Genomic DNA, 17,710 nt, shown 5'->3' on the forward strand with positions numbered 1-17,710 from the left:
AGGGTCAGAAGGATGGACACACGCACACACACACACACACACACACACACACACACACACACACACACACACACACGTGAGCTACCCTTCTCAAGTTTTAAAGTTAACCGAACGCCTCATCATCGCGTCTCAACCTCTCTCGTGATGCACAACACACCCGATTTCTGAGGAACAATTACCGACCATCTGCTGTCGGCGGGTATCAGCGTGTGAAACCGCTCGGTGCGACTTCAACATAAACAAGATTAAAAGTCTAAAGCCTCGCAAGAAGAGTCTGGAAGCTGTTCATTACACAATTTGCAAGTGTCGGAAGGAACAAGTAAACCACTGATGGTTGACTGTAGCTGTTCCCAGAGCTTTAACAAGTCAAACCAGAGCCGCAACAATTCATCAATTCATTGTCAGCTATTAAATTAATTCGGCTTGAGTCATTTTTTAAGACGGAATAGTTTGATTTCAGCTCCTTAAATGTGAATATTTTCTGGTTTCTTTGCTCCTCTCTGACAGTAAACTGAATATCTTTGGGTTGTGAATAATCTATTAATTGATTAAACGAGAAAATAATGCACCGATGAATCGACTGTGAAAATTACTGCTATACTTTAACCCCAAATTCATTTTATTGATTTTCTAAACCTGATGCATGCATTTGTCGCTTTCTTCTTCTTGTGAGGTTTTTAAAACAACGATGGACGATTGCACTGTACACGGGAATATGGAATATAAAATTTGGTTTATTAAAAAACTTGCATTTCTGTCTTTATTAAACGTATTATAATTATTTTATGCATGAATTACATTTTTTTTAAAAATCTCACGTACCACCTGCAGTACTCTAAAGTAGCTCGAGGGGCGCTCATACACCTATTTGAGAGACGGTGGACTGACACAATGACCCAGTGACCAAACTTCAGTCTCTCTAATCAGTTCATTTAAGGTCTCACACACACAGTACACACACACACACACAGTACACACACACACACACACACACAGTCATGCATTTACCTGTAAACAGTCCATCACTGATTGGCTGAGCAGTGGGGAATAATCAGGGAGATTCTGCATGAGTGTGTTTCACCAGCCCATCGTAAAAACAAGCTGCAACAGGAGAGCCGTTTGCTGCCATGTATGAGGAATGTCTCACACACACACACACACACACACACACACACACACACACACACACACACACTTACAGTTGCTCAGTCTTTTCAACAATTTCCTGGCGTTCCTTCTTGTAATATTGTGTCTGAACAATGAGCTACAGAGGAGAGGTGGTAAATAATCAACCGATCGTTTGTATACGAACACACACACTCATACACACACTCATACACACACACGTCAGTACATGTTTGAACGCCATATGACACAGATAATACTCAGTATTGACTTGTGATCAGAGCAGGAACAAAGGTGCTGCTTTATGAGGTAATAAGCTGCCACACCCAACAGTGTGTGTGTGTGTGTGTGTGTGTGTGTGTGTAACAACACCTGAGGAAGTGCAGGTTTGGCCGCCGTCCAATCTGAGCCAATGGAGGCGCCGCACCTTTATTGATACGTGTCACTCGATACCGGTTTGCAAATTGGTCCATTATTACCATTAGACGTTTTTACCTGTGTGTCATTCGCACTCGTGACGGCGTCGGTTACTTTCCCAGACTGCTGCACTGGGCCACATGAACACACACACACACACACACACACACACACACACACACACTGTCCTGGTGCCCCAAATACTCACTAAAGCACAGAATGTGGACTATTATGCTGCTGAAAATAGTCCCAAATAAATGCATTTCTTACTAAAAACTACAGAATATTTTAATAAAGAATTTCAACCCCTTGGATTCTAGTTCTGCATCTAATTATTGTTTTCATCATCAATTAATCTGTTGATCATTTTCTTGATTAATCAAATTAGTTGTGGATGTGGATTAATTATGGTAATAATGTAACTGAACCATAATAACTTTCAAAGACAGCTAACGACAGTAAATAATTGTTAATGACTGTCAGTTTAATGTGTAATAATCAATCAGTTGTTGCAGATCCATCAGTTTCTACCACATTAATCAATGTGTTAATCAATACTGATGTATAAACTGTGTGAAGTGAACCTTTGGCCTGAAACTCACAGTTATGTTGACGTGACAAATGATTTGTCAGAGATTGTCACTGGACACCACTTAGTCAGTTAGTTACAGTTTATCTTGAAACCTGACCGCACGACACACAGACACACTCACACACACACGTCACACACACAGCATGAAACATGATGAGTCACAGTGACTGCACAGGAAGAGGACAGAATACTGAACACACACTTTTCAGGCGAATTCAATCCAAAAACACAATAAACATTCACCTCTCGCAGGATCTGGCTTTGCAAAGGTTTTTAGATATCAGTCTCCGAAACTTGTGCCACCAAAATACAACAGTTACACGTAAAAACTTCAGCAGGAACATGTCGTTTGGAACATTACGTCCCCGGATAATCAACAGACCTCACTGGGGACCCTGTTTCTGCAAAGAGTAGTCCCCATGAAAACTGCTCACAATGACTTAAGACATCGCCACTTCATTTCTCAGCGCCCCTCCCCCCCAAGATTCCCAGACACACTGCTCACAGTGTTCCTCTCTACCAGTCATCATCTGCAGGCTAAACTTTCTACCCTCAACGCCGCGCCTGAACTTCTGCATCCTGTTGTTTGAAATCAACAGAGGCTGTTCAGGATTAAGTTACAGGCTGTCTCGGGTCGTCCTCTGCAGAACATTCCCCAAAACTTCAGATTTTTAAATAAAAATAAAATGCTGCAAATGCTGTGTGTGAAAAGGGTCAAAGTGCTAAGGATATGTAGCCGTTTTAGGGTCCATAATAGGATGAAGGGGGACATTTATTGTAATATTTACTGTATTAATGTTAAGTTATGTCATTTGCTTACATGCTCAAACTGTGTGTTGCATGTTTTAATCCATAATTGGTCTAATTTACCTAAAATTCACAGATCTTCAGGTGTGTTAGAAACAGGAATGCTCAACAGGGACTTGCTGTTTCTGGAACATTTTGACTGAAAAGCACTGCAAGTGAGAGAACATGCTTTTTTTTAATACTGATGGCTCACACCTGCCTGTTATAAGCTGTTATAAGACAACTAATATAACTTCTATAAACTGCTACACTTCTGCTGGCAGTGACAATAATAACACGGTATATTCATGCATACTACAACACTCCTTTCCGCCTTCTTTCCCGTGGCGAGGACATCCATGCGTAACTTCCCTGTCAGCTGTGATGCTGAGGGGGGAATTTCTTCCCATGGAGCAGCTGTCTGAGAGAGCATGCTCCACAACCACCAACCCACAATCCCCCCCGCGGCGCCGCACTGCTGCGGGGGAAGATTTGTGTTTGTGCATGCGGGCGTACGTCACGTGCACGCACGCAAACATACATTCCTGCGAGGGCACAGGTGCAGAGGAAACGTGCTCACATATGTCCAAACACTTCAGGAAGTGGTGTTCTGCTCCGCTTGTGTTTGCAGAATTATTTCCAAACAACCAAACACACACTACACACACTCGCTGTGAGAGTATTATATAGAAACCACATGTTGTGACAGTAAAGAAAGATGCGCAGACAGAGAGAGATGCATGACAGATGGACGGAGGAAGGCAGTGAGCGATGCATGACATCATACGATATGACGGAGTTAAAGAGTACGGACGGAGCGGTGAGGAAGAGGAGGGAGGTTAGAAGACGGATGGATGTTTGGAGTTGGGGAGGAAAGGCGATGAGGGGGTGGGACAGAGGGAGAAACAGATAAATGGAGTGAGGGGTGGTGGTGGAGGAGCGGCGGCGCGTTACGCTGCAGATGGCTTGTTTCTGAAGAAGCGAGGAAGAGGAGCGGTGGAGGTTACACCGCAAATAATTCATTTACAGCGTCCAACATTTTTATTCTGTGGGGAGTCTCAGTGCTGGAAAGTAACCAAGTACATTTATTATACTGTACAATTCTGATGCACTTGTGCATAACTTGAATATTTGCATTTTATGTGACCCCTTATTTTACGTCAGAGGTCAGTGTCCTTTTACTCTGGTTAGCTGCATTCAATGATTTTTTTTTACCCACTTGAACCTAAACTTTTCATATAAGACTTAGCTTTCATTAGCGCTCATTTGGAGTCGTGTTTCTGTCAACACGTCCTTTTAGCTCTGTTTTTGGTCTCCACCACCTCCAGAGAAAAAAAAAGGTATCTGGCTCCTAAGCTGCTAAAAGCTCCACTGTGTTCACCTGCTTGTTGCAAACTTTGTCTGTTTAGCGACGGGCCGGTTGAAAGGTAAGACTTAAGACAGGCGTATTATCGTTATAATCTACAGCACAAGCTGTAACCAGTATTTCCAGCCGCACAAAAACACCCACACCCACAAAAGAAAGTGAAAGAATTCAGTTTGTTTGTGTGTGTGTGTGTGTGTGTGTGTGTGTGTTAACAAGAGCGAGTGAGAGTCTGTTTCATCTGTACAACCATTTTTAATGCACAAGTGCCATCATTCTTATTAGCAGGGCTGCTGACAGGTTGGCAGGTGAAGAATGCAGCAGAGGTGTGTGTGTGTGTGTGTGTGTTACAGCTGTTTTTCTTTATGCACGTGTGTGCAAAAAAAAGTATAGCAGTGCATAGTGTGGTCTACCTGTGAATGTGTGTGTTTGTGTGTCGTACCAGTCTTTGGCGATGACCCAGAGACCCTGAGCGAACACTCCATCTTGGCCGTCTCCCACGGATAAACGCTGCTGGCGTCCGATTGGATGCCGATGGAGAAGGACGGGCCTGCAACGACAACACATCAGCTCCAATAAGCTTCATTTAGAAAAAAAAAACATTCGACAGGGACAGCGAACATCAGAGACACTCGAGCGAGATCAAAAAGATTCATTTAAACCGAGTGTTTTTAAAACCTGCATGTACGATAATTCTGCACGCACGTCCCTGAGGAGCGACGGCGGCTGGGAGAAAATAGCGTTCATCTTTCAGATGGTAAACACTGCTTTAAAGTCGCAGTCTGCAATCTCTCTGATATGCTGAAAATCAACAAGGAGGAAGCAGCTGTGGTGTAGATAAAAGAGATCGACAAAAATAGGGTACAGAATAACTAATCGCTAGCATTCAAAAGCCATCGGTGATGCAGATAAATATAATAACCAGCGCCTCAATCCTGACCCTGCCCCATTTTTATGATGATTCACAATTTAGACAAATGTTTGGACCATCAGGCTCTTTAGTTGCATACAAGCTTCGAGTTCTGTTCTGGTCATTGCCAGTCAGTGTAGCATTAGCCTGGCGAGCTAACGGTGAGTGATGGATGAATTAAAGCAAGAGGACAGCTTGGATCTGGTTCTGGTCTCAAATTTGGTCCATGTGGATCTTAAAAAACGTGGGTACAGCCGGGTTCGGCATCTCAGTTCAATTTTGAGCTCGATTTTTGAGCTGCAAGACTAATTTTAGTCTCCCGAACGACCGCTGGATGTTTTATCTTTTCTTTTTTTTTTTACTTCAGCCTCTCTTTCAAACTCAACGTCGAGTAATTTGAAATGATGAGGAGCGAACTCGGATTGTACCAACTCCCACTGACAACAAAACCAGATGTTGTTGGGCATCAGTGGTATTACGTCCAGTGTGAAGGGGCTTAAGGCGCACTTGCCAACGCTCTTGATTTACGGCGTGTGTAAGACCCACGACTCTAAAAGTTTAGGACACCAAATGTTGTTTCGTGATGCAGAAGAGAGTTCTCCTTTATACGTTTATGCACAGGCCTCGTCCTTTTCAGTGAGAGAAATGGAGGGTAAATTCTCGCAGAAAGTTTTAAAGGAGAGGGGCACCTTTAATATGTAAAGTAAAATATTCATTTTTCTGCAGGAGGCGCCCCGGATCCCCCTGCTCCGGTTTCTCCCACACTCAACTTTGGCTGATTTCCAAATGTGTGCAGAAGGTGGGAACAGGCAGCTCAGTCTTTCATCGCTGTTTAATAAAGAATAAATGTAGAAAGCCCTGCTAGCAGCCCCTCGATACCTGCAAGGTGTTAGACAAAACATGAGCGAAGAACATTAATGAAGAGACCCTGACATTGTGCAAAGTTGTCACAGGTTTTTTTTTTTTTGCCCACAGGAGACATTTTGACTTGTCATCACAGGAAAAGCACAGGAGCGTCCCAGTAACTGACAGTGTGACAGCCAGCATGTCGAGCACCAGGACGCTTACATTTGGACACTTCTTGTCAAAATTTTGGACTGATGGTCATCCAGGAGAAAATAAGCCAGACAAGTCATTAAATCTGACAGGTCGAGGGTGGTCACCAAACTCATCAGGAACCGCCCTGATCCAACCAAATGTCACAGCAGTCTCTGCTCTGGACTCAAATGTCGGGGACAGATGGGTTGGCGGACAGACAGATGGGCAGACGAACCCACTGCTCCTCTTGGACCGAGATTCTAGAGCTCTCTGGTTGTTTGGTCACCGCTCTGCGAGGACGTAACTGCTGGATGGCTGTTTGAAAGTGGTGCATTCAGCGGTCTGTAAAACATTGACTCCAACGTTCTGATTCATTCATGTTTGAGTTTGGAAAAAGACGATGGCGAGCGGCTTCAGAAAGCTCCAGTCATGTTACGGTCTTCAGCGCGCGGATCGAATCGCCTTTGATAACATTTAAGACGTTCTGACAGTTTTCCCCAAGAAAGCTGCATTACTCATGCTGCCATGCAGACAACGTGCTGTATAATACATGGCCTCTATCTGCATGAACACCGTGTGGATGGATATAAAACATCTTCCCCGGGTCTCTGCACTGCTGAGCTGTAAGCGAGCGAATGAGTCCAACAGGAACATTCAAGAAACACTTTAGAAGTTTGTCCTAAAATGAGATACTGGATTACTCTCTAATGTTGGCAAGCTGGCTCTCAAACAACATAACTTTTTTTGTTTTTTAGTTACTTAGCAAACAATACAACTTTGATTAAAATTTACGCCATTATTAGACTATCGAGCCTCACCTTGACCAGATTAACAGATCTGACATCTCATTTATTTTTTTCAAATTCTTGTTTAAAAAGAGTCTAAATGGTGTCAAGTGTGATATAACAGGTGGGAAGCTACACTCTGCCATCTTTGAGGTGTTTTTTTAGGAAGGCACCACCAATTCTGCCTTTAATTTGGCCGCCATAAACGTCAATAATAATGTTCTAAATACTTAGAAAGTCTAAACTTTTAAAACTTAAATAGGTCCCTAATCAAAACACAAGGTTTATTACCGATTCATGAATGGTTATAAATGGTTAAGCTGCTATCTTCCCCTAAAAAAATCTGTTGCCCCTAAAAATGATGAAAATGGGTCCATGATACGGACGGAGAGGTGGAAGAAGTTAAAACCCTGAAATACAACCGATGAAAGGCTGAATCTTTGTACTGGTCTTGCTCTTGTCAGATGATGACACGTTTTTTCCTGCGGCCACTCCATATTTACCACCCATCTATAAAAATCACTTAAACGCTGAATTATTTAACGGTAAATGTGCTGGTGAGACTCTGCGATTTCCATATTCGCCGTCATCGAAGATCCCTGCACGGGCAGAACCACCGCAACACGTCTGAAACATTCAAGATACAGCTGGAACCTTGGGAGGGTTGCCAGTTTGTGGATGTGCTCGTAACACACACACACACACACACACACACACACACACACACACACACACACACACACACAAACACGAACAGCGTGAACAGAACTTCCGTCCCCTAAGGCAAATATGAGCGGTTCTTGAAAATGCTCAGCTTGAAGCTTGAACGCTGTCAGTGTGTGTGTGTGTGTGTGTGTGTGTGTGTGTGTGTTCCTGCTCTGTGTGGGGTCAACTCAAAATGTTCGACTTGGATACACACACTTGAGCACTTGAAAGATTACACACACACACAGAGGCAGGCAGAGAAAGAAAAGGAAAGCAGCGGTGCACGTCTCCGCAGCTGGCTGATTGGCCAAAGGGCTTCACTTTGAAGATGTCCCTGAGAGAGAGGGAGAGCGGGGCGAGAGAGGTAGAGGGAGACGGTGGGAGAGCGAAAGGATGGCGGCGAGAACGGGGGAGGAAGAACGGCAAACGATAGAGAGAGAAAGAGGAAATGATGCTCAAGGGCTCCTGCCGTCCCCCGAGAGAGACAGAGAGAGATGGAAGATCGTCTTTCAGTCTTTCCCTCCCACAGACCTCCTTCGCGTTGTTTCAAATGCAGCTCGTCTTCTCGCCAAGATGTCAAACAGGAACATGCGAAGAGGACGGTCCACACGGCGAAGACCCTGAGTGGATTTATGCATCTTGTGCGCGAGTACAGCGGGCGTTCAAAACATGCCTTTTAAAAAACCTGGCAGCTTGCTCTCCTCGCAGGTTAACGTCCACATGCCTGCGCTGAACGTTGCGTGAATCAGGCAGAAAATTACGTTCGCGGACGAGATATTAAAGTTTTACTCACGTTACATTAAGTCACGTTCTTGTCATGTTTGTATGGGATGATCCAAGTGCACAACTCAACCAATAACGTTTTCTTTTTTTCACATTTTAAAGCTGAAATGTTGCATTACATCACTTTAAGTCGTTTGCAGCAGCTGAATTGCAAATTGAGACACGCGAGTGTTTGTGAAAAGCACTGGAGGACGACACTGACCCAGTAACTGAGGTTATCGGCAGCATTTGGATGAAAAATTCATCCTCCTGAGGGACCGGCTAAAACACTAGCCACTGTATCACTGCCCGTTTTTACAGCACTTTTTTTCTGGGACATTTCTGGTTCAGTGTCTAAAATAAAAATGGAGTAAATAATTGATTTATTTTACTAAAGGAAACATCCAATTAAGAAGCGTGTTTGTGGACAGAACGACTAATTCATTTTCACACTTTCATTTATCAGCCATTTGACATCTTTGATATTTCATATTGTGATTTTAAAGGCTTTTATTGTGAAGCACTTTGTTGCTTTTGTTCTGAAAAGTGTTAAATACTATTATATATCATATTCCTCCAATGTAAAAGAAAAATAGACTGAGACTGAGATTTTTTGGTGAGATTTTGCAAACTTTCCCTTCACTTTTTTCAGACGACGCTGAGAACAAAATTTGTGTGAAAGTGAACCACACATTTGTTAAAATGCCTGGACTAATTCTATCCATCCATCAATTACTCCTATATGCTCCTCCCTTCTCTTTTTCCTTTCCTCACTCCCTCTCCATTTCCTCTTTCTCCCCTCACCCTTTTCCTCCACTTCAGTCTGCCTCACTTCCTTCCTCCTTGTTGCCTCCTTCCTCCTTCCTCCTCTCCTCTCTCCGACGCTCCTGTTCCTCTTCCTCCTCCCACTGTCCCACTGTCTCCCACTTCCCAGTCAGATCAAAGAAAGTTAAGTAGGCCAGTGGCTGTGTTGGGCGTCAAAGGGCTTAAGGTGTGTGTAAATGTGTGTGTGCATCTTTATTTTTGCACATTATTAGGGAACTTGTGTTGGTGATCATGAACACTGTGTGGGTGGAGGACGTGGAGTTGAGGATTTCCAGAAACACGGATTTCTTCTGTTTGTTTTGAAAGCGAATCAGTGATAGAATGAGTAGAAAATGACTTTATAAATTAATGATGAATCTCACTACAGCGTTAGAAAGAATTTTCCCAACATTTACTCTTCTGTTATGCTCTTTGTACACAGCCTGGTTGTAGGATATTTCATCAAATGAGCACGATGGGCTCGTAAAGTTTATTAGGGGGCCAAGCCCGCGGGGCCTGGGGACCGCGAATGCAAGGCATACGCGGTTCCCAGGACCAGCGGTGCTGGGAACCCTATTGTAATTGTTCTGATTTTTATTAGGGGGCCAAGCCCGCGGGGACTGGGGAACGCGGATGCAAGCATACGCGTTTCCCAGTACCAGCGGTGCTGGGAACCCTATTGTTTTTGTTCAGGTTTTTATTATTATTTTCTTCCTCTATTTTTATTCTTCCGTTGATAAAACTCATGCTGCAGGCTAAACCGTGCAAGGTAGGACGGTGCAATTTGGAGGGCTGGCCCACACCCCCGCACGTACCTCAGACGCAAAAAACTGCACACGTCCACCTGCAGGGGGCGCTATAAGCAAGGAAAACGCGTTTTGGCCTATAACTCCCACACCGTATGTCGCACATTCAAAAACCTTATATCCCCACATTCCTTGAATAGAGCTGAGTCACTTTGCAATTGGCCACGCCCACTTCCGCCTGGACGTCTTTTCCCGAAAAATCGCAAAAACTGGAAAACCTACTTTTTTGAACTCCTCCTAGGGATTTTGTCTGATCTGCACGAAAATTGGCACGGACACTCGTCTGCGCCTCATGAGCTAAAGTTATCAAAAGATTATTTTTGGGTTGAAAATTCCGCGAATTATTAACGAACAAATTTCCGTAGCTAGCCGTAAAAATGGAAAATGTTGCATATCTCGGTCAAAGTAAATGCTATCGACACCAAATCACAGATCCTTGGTTGGCATGAGACTGGGAGCCTATGAGTTGAATTTGGCGAATGTTGGCCCATAGGGGGCGCTAGAGATATGGGAAGTTTATATCTCTAGAACGGCTGCACCGATTTCTACGAAATTTGGTCCGTACGACGTAGGGCCTGTCCTGAGGCCATATTTTCAAGGGGGTCATGACAGGTCAATGTGGGCGGGGCTTATTACAAGATAAACAAAAAAAATTAATTTCTGCCAAAGTATAATACTTAGGGTTTTGAAATTTTATGGCTACATGTAGAATAGGACTCAGATCCGGCCTACCGAAAATCGCGTTTGTGCTCCACTAGGGGGCGCTATAACGCATTTTTGCCTATAACTTCCACATTTTAAATGACACGTTGAAAATTCTTATATTGTCGTATTCCCTGAATAGCGCTGGATTTTCTGACGTAGGCCCCGCCCACTTTCGCCGAAAATTCCCGTCGCTAAGTCGCCGCATGTCCGAAACCTACTTTTTCGAACTCCTCCTACAGTTTAAGCGCCATCTGCGCCAAACTTTGCACATACGATGTCTGGCCGGGTCTGATCTAAAGTTATCAAAAGAATTGTTGCAAGACAAAAAATTAGCTAATTATAACCGAACTATTTTTCGGCTAGCTTAAAAAACACATGTTGTGTCATATTTCGGTCAAACTACAGTCTTTGGACTTCAAACTTAACACGGTGGTTCCAGAGGTCATCCGCAGACTCTGTGCCAAATTTGGTGCGGATCGGCCGATAGGGGGCGCTACAAACCCAAAAAAATCGACTTTTTGAAAACTTGCTCGCATTCCTACGAAATTCGCTGTGCATGATGTGGACTCCCTCCTGAGGTCAACCGCCAACTTACGTAATGATTGGTCAAAGTGGGCGGGATTTATTACAACAAATCAAAATCGCCACGCATTCTGCCTTTGGCACTAACAGTGCACATCCACTACAGTGAATACTGCAGCTAAGCTTTGTCCTGTGTTTTGACAATTGCCCTGAACTGGAAGGCCGCAGGTCGGACGACAGCGCGCGTCCCCGCGATCGCCCCGAGCCCCACGTCCCTCGGGGCCCGCGGCCGTGGGTTCCGAGGGCCGCGGGGAACGGCTCGCGCGGGGAGGCTTGGCCCCCGTTCATAACTGCTTGCAGTTCTAGTTATTATTATTTTTTTCCTCTATTTTTATTCTTCCGTTGATAAAACTCATACTGCAGGCTAAACCGTGCATGGTAGGGCGGTGCAATTTGGAGGGCTGGCCCACACCCCCGCACGTACCTCAGACGCAAAAAACTGCACACGTCCGCCTGCAGGGGGCGCTATAAGCAAGGACAACGCGTTTTGGCCTATAACTCCCACACCGTATGTCGCATATTCAAAAACCTTATATCCCCCAATTCCTTGAATGGAGCTGAGTCACTTTGTAATTGGCCACGCCCACTTCCGCCTAAATAATTTTTTCGCAAAATCGCGAAAACTGGCAAACCACCTTTTTCCAACTCCTCCTACGGATTTTGTCCGATCTGCACGAAAATTGGCCCGGACACTCTTCTGCTCCTCTTGAGCTAAAGTTATCAAAACATTATTTTTGCGTTGAAAAGTCCGCGAATTATTAATGAACAAATTTTCGTAGCTAGCCGTAAAAATGGAAAATCTTGCATATCTCGGTCAAAGTAAATGCTATCGACACCAAATCAGGGATCCTTGGTTGGCATGAGACTGGGAGCCTATGAGCTGAATTTGGCAAATGTTGGCTCCTAGGGGGCGCTAGAGATATGGGAAGTTTATATCTCTAGAACGGCTGCACCGATTTCTACCAAATTTGGTCCGTACGATGTCAGGCCAGCCCTGAGGCCATACCTTCAAGGGGGTCATGACAGGTCAATGTGGGCGGGGCTTATTACAAGATAAACAAAAAAAATTAATTTCTGCCAAAGTATAACACTTAGGGCTTTGAAATTTTATGGGTACATTTAGAATAGGACTCAGATCCCGCCTACCTAAAATCGCACGTGTACTCCACTAGGGGGCGCTATAACGCATTTTGGCCTATAACTTACACATTTTAAATGACACGTTGAAAAATCTTATATTGCCGTGTTCCCTGAATAGGGCTGGATTTTCTGACGTAGGCCACGCCCACTTTCGCCGAAAATTCCCGTCGCTAAGTCGCCGCATGTCCGAAACCTACTTTTTTGAACTCCTCCTACAGTTTAAGCGCAATCTGCGCCAAACTTTGCACATACGATGTCTAGACGTGTCTGATCTAAAGTTATCAAAAGAATTGTTGCACGACAAAAAATGCGCTAATTATAACCGAACTATTTTTCGGCTAGCTTAAAAAACACATGTTGTGTCATATTTCGGTCAAACTAAAGTCTTTCGACTTCAAACTTAACACGGTGGTTCCAGAGGTCATCCACACGCTCTGTGCCAAATTTGGTGCGGATCGGCCAATAGGGGGCGCTACAAACCCAAAAAATCGAGTTTCCCAAAAGTTGCTCGGATTCCTACAAAATTCGCTGCGCATGATGTGGACTCCCTCCCGAGGCCAACCGCAAACTTACGTAATGATTGGTCAAAGTGGGCGGGATTTATTGCAACAAATCAAAATCGCCACGCATTCTGCCTTTGGCACTAACAGTGCACACCCACTACAGTGAATACTGCAGCTAAGCTTTGTCCTGTGTCCTGACAATTGCCCTGAACTGGAAGGCCGCGGCTCGGACGACGGCGCGTGTCCCCGCGATCGCCCCGAGCCCCGCGTCCCTCGGAGCCCGCGGCCGCGGGGAACGGCTCGCGCGGGGAGGCTTGGCCCCCGTTCATAACTGCTTGCAGTTCTAGTTGTATTTTGGATTTTCTCTCAGATACAAACACAGTTTAAGAGGCCCAGACCTGGAAGCTAGAAACTTTTTCATATTTCCTCTTTATTTCAGAGACGCTCCAGTTCTTTGCTTTGTCAGGTCCTTTAATTCCACTGCTGTTAAAAAGAGGACCTTAATTTTCTCTAAAATTTGTTCTAATTGTTCTCTTACATACACATCCGATTCTGATATTACAAAAAAGTTCTCTGCAACTGGAATTTTCTCCTGTTGGTTCGGTTATGCATCCAAAACAAATTTGAATATAAGCGGATTAACCGGCAGTAAGATTAAAAAAAAAATGCATTAATCGATAATTGCATGATTGATTTTTGCATGTTTTGTCTGACAGAGACATTTGTTGAATGAAGAAACTTGCAATTAAAATGAGAGATAAGGAAAGAAAGTGAGAAAAAAATTGGAAAAAGCATGTTGGATCTTATTAATTATTAATGATTAATCAACTGTTTGTGCTTTCAACTATTGCTGCAACCTTAAAGTGAAATATTCTTTTTCATAAGCCATGTTATCACTTCTCTTTTTCGGAATAAAGAGCAAAAACACTGATATTTTGTGCAAATAAATGTCGTCAACGTTCCCCCTCACAGAACCACCGGAGCCTCCTGCATCATTTTAATGAAACCATACTGTTGCATCTCAGCTCCACTTCTGAGAATAACATTATTTCCATGAGATGGTGCGCCACTAAATATTACAGTACCCATGAGCCACTTTGGCCGCTGCTCTGCAGAAGACAACAGCCAGAGGCAGGAAGTCAGAATCCTTTAGTTTTGTGATGAAACAGTAACAAAATAAAAGTCCAAAACATAACAGGCAGAGCTGATCCAACATAGATCGGAATTTTCTTTTAAAAAGTTGATGGATTTAAGCTTTTTTCAGAACTTGTTCTATTACGTTTGACATTTAAAGGGCTGGTCCACGTTTTTTTTGACCGTCTTAAAACATTTTCCTGTACAGCCACATAGCAACAAGGTTTCTGCGTGATTTTTTTCTCAAACGAACACAACGCAGACTCGTCAACCCACCGTTTTCCTGGAAGTCGATCCGGACTTTGTTGGACTCCGAGCTGGTGGCTTTGGTCCACGCTTGTCCCGGCTGCTGTTTGGTCCACGCGGTGATGTCGCACCAGTAGTAACCTCTGTCGGACAGCTGGACGCCCGCCAGGCGGAACCGAAACTCCGCTGCGCCGAACTTTGTCAGGACCAGACTGTCTCTGCGTGGACACAGAGAGAGAGACAAAGAGAAATACTTTTCAAAATAAAAGACACTCAAATCACCACCTCTTAATTATGTTTTGACAGACATAAAAATAAGTACAAGTATGTCATACAATCACAAATAATCTGAACTATCCCTTTAATTTACACATGCAGTCAGGTGTGTACCTCCTGTTGGGGTCTGTGGCTCCTCCATGCTGCAGGACGTTGTCGGGGCTCAGCGTCATGATGGTTCTCACGGCGCTCTCCAGGCTCTCCTGCGACTGGATGAGCACCGAGTAGCCCACCTCCCCGAGGTTCTCGGTGGACACGGTGCAGCTCATCTCGAAGGTGGCCCCGCCCACCGTGGCTTCACGGATCTGCTTGGCGATGACATTCAGCTTGGGACCTGAAAACGCAACCGGCGTATCAATGAATCGATCAGCGGGCTTTAAGAGGAGCAGTGTCCGAAGGGGAAATCCCCGACAGCGGGCAAAAGGGCATCGCACGCACAGAAATGCAGTTACATCATGGCTCAATTAGCTAAATTGAGGGCGCCAACTTCAATAGAGAGGAAGCGTGTGTGTGCGAGGCTGAGACAAGAGGTCTGTTGTTATGTTGAGGGCTTCACTCTGAAGTCTGGGAATGATATGTAGACATTAGAGCTTATTCATAAAGCTCAGCAGCAGGGTTACTCTGTCTGTCTGGCAACGAATGAGAGTTTTCTTAATCATGAATGCGAGTTAATGGTCCTGTTTTCCCAAATTTCTCCTGAAAGTACCTCATTAAAAATCACAGAATACGACCTGGAGTATTAGGATGAACGCTAACATGCAGAGAGAAGGATAAAGGTGCCAGACGTCGATTGTTGATTTCCCCACAGCACAAAGAGAAGTCATGTTTCTGTTCTGTGCTTTGGATCAGTCGGTTTTTGTCTGTAACTCACAAGCTTACAGGCAAACTGATCTTTCTTTCTTTTTTTTTTTTTATCTTTGAAACAAAACCCAGCTCATGTTTCTGCTACTTGCATGCTTTTTCCATCATCCTTTAAAGGTGCAATATGTAAGAATTGGTTCAAAAGCGTCCTTACGTTTGGTGACCCATTGTACAGTCAGCGGTGAGCTCTGGTGCTCAGCGGTCTTCACCATGTCACCCTGGCTGTTGACACTCCAAGCAGACACGGTGCAAACATACTCGCCCTTGTCGATCTCCTACAGAGAGACGCAAAACAAGTCAGTCATCAACATTACTGTGTTCGCTTTCAGCTGGAAAAGAACCTAACCAACAAAGGCAGCTAGCCCGAGTCAATCAGAGGTATAGAGGGGCTCGTCACGCCATCACCATAGCAGAATTCGTAATTTAGCATCAAGGACATTCTTCTGTTTCAAATCGTCCGTCTTTATGTTTTGCTACCTGTGTGCGGAGGAATCGCAGTTTGAACGTGTTGGGCTGGACTCTGCTCAGAGACAACACACCGCTCTTCAGCCTTTCCGAATACTTCGACCCCGGCAACAGGTTGCCATGGCCGTCCAGGGTGCCGATGGAGTTCGATGTCTGAGGATCGTCGCCTATACCTGCAGGTGATTGGACAGATTGGAATCAAACCAGTACGCTTCTAGTCTTTAAAGAATTCTGTGGGTGAAAAATAAATGCAGAAAAGATTTGGACAAAGGCGGAGCTAACGGTACCAGGAAGTGTGGTGTGCTCCCAGGTGACGCCCAGTCGGCCTCCCGGGGGTAAATGGGTGATGTTGGTCACATGACAGGCCAGCTCTGTGGGTTCAGACGTCATCTGGGGGCTCAGGACGGGTTCAAGGGTCAGCGTGAAGCTCGGTTCTGTTAGAAGTTAGAAATCATACAGTTAATTACATGATGTCGTTCAAACTGTTATTTTTGCCCAATTTGTGCAACTTAATTATCACATGCAATCATTTCCACACAGAAAGTGAGATCCTGCATGGACAGCTACAATCTGAAACTTGAGGTTGTGTTTTGTCAGCCACCGAAGCAACACAATCCTAATTTCTACAAAGGGGGAGGCGGAGATGAGCTGGAACAAGCAAGCTGCAACCAGCGTGGCTGAATGTGACAACCTGAGACACTCGTCAGCAACCAGCAAACTCGCTCCGCAACATACGAGGCCAAACAAATTGAACAAAAGCCCAGCCCAAAACCTTTGTGAAACTTCACAGCTGCAGCTGAAAAGAAGGGCATTGTGCTGCACTACAAAGTAGAACAGCCCTCTTGATGATACCTTGTGGCCAAGACACGACCGGGTCTAAGGCCTTTTCCACCAAGAGGGAACCGGCTCTGCAACAGTTTGGATCATTTCGACCATAAATAAATTGGTTCAAAAGAACAGGACGGCATAATCCGCAAATGAGGAGATGCACCCAAATGCCACTGAACATAACTGCAAGACTTCACCCTAAAAGTACTTGACTCAAGGCAAACGATTTGGGTAATGGAGGCTCCTTAATTCCCGTCGGGAAATCTGAAAACCCAGTCGTCTGTAAAGCAGCAGTTTTCCCAGTTTGGTGTGAAAGAACTTTACTGGGCTGAGCAGAGACCCAACCCAATCCAGCACCTTTTGGATGAACTCAAACTGGTCCTAGCCCAACAATAAGGACTGCCTGATGGCCCGGGGCCAGTAAACACTTATGCCAGGCCTCGTCTGTCCAAAAACAACAAGCGAGCTGAAACGCAATATAACATTCATTGCATCCTGGTTAAAAAGTTGCCTGAACATTTGCTGCAAGTGACAGCAGAGAAAGAAGCCAAAAACCTGTCACATATGTGTGAAATTTTAATCAGGGCAAGTAGACATTTTGCTCAGGCAAATAACATTCTTGCACCACCGAGCCAGTGGACAAAAAAAAAATAATTGTTGGACCCTGATCACACACCCAACATCTGTGTTGGACCTCAGTGATGCTCCTGTGGCAGGACGGGAGAAAATCCCGGCAGTCAGGCCCCAAAATCTTGTGCAAAAGCTTCCCAGAAAAGTGGATGCTTGATGGAAAGATGATTAATAATCACATCTGGCTGTAATGTCGTGTTATCTGCAGATTTTGGCCATACAGCGTGCATATATGTATACATAGACC

General features: G+C 44.6%; 1 protein-coding gene across 1 annotated transcript in view; it reads right to left on the bottom strand.

Moving 5' to 3' along the window:
• The window catches only part of ptgfrnb (prostaglandin F2 receptor inhibitor b), a 65,852-nt gene that overhangs the window by 16,011 nt on the left and 32,131 nt on the right, over window positions 1–17,710 (bottom strand). Inside the window, exons 6-11 of the mRNA XM_084713306.1 lie at window positions 16,293–16,439; window positions 16,018–16,178; window positions 15,695–15,815; window positions 14,794–15,013; window positions 14,434–14,621; window positions 4,726–4,833 (exon numbers count right to left, since the gene is read on the bottom strand). Coding sequence (XP_084569432.1) covers window positions 4,726–4,833; window positions 14,434–14,621; window positions 14,794–15,013; window positions 15,695–15,815; window positions 16,018–16,178; window positions 16,293–16,439 — 945 coding nt within the window. The remainder of the gene's footprint in view (window positions 1–4,725; window positions 4,834–14,433; window positions 14,622–14,793; window positions 15,014–15,694; window positions 15,816–16,017; window positions 16,179–16,292; window positions 16,440–17,710) is intronic.

The sequence above is a fragment of the Lutjanus erythropterus genome, chromosome 24 (assembly GCF_056507025.1).
Source record: "Lutjanus erythropterus isolate fLutEry1 chromosome 24, fLutEry1.hap2, whole genome shotgun sequence".
Classification (NCBI taxonomy): Eukaryota; Metazoa; Chordata; class Actinopteri; order Lutjaniformes; family Lutjanidae; genus Lutjanus; species Lutjanus erythropterus.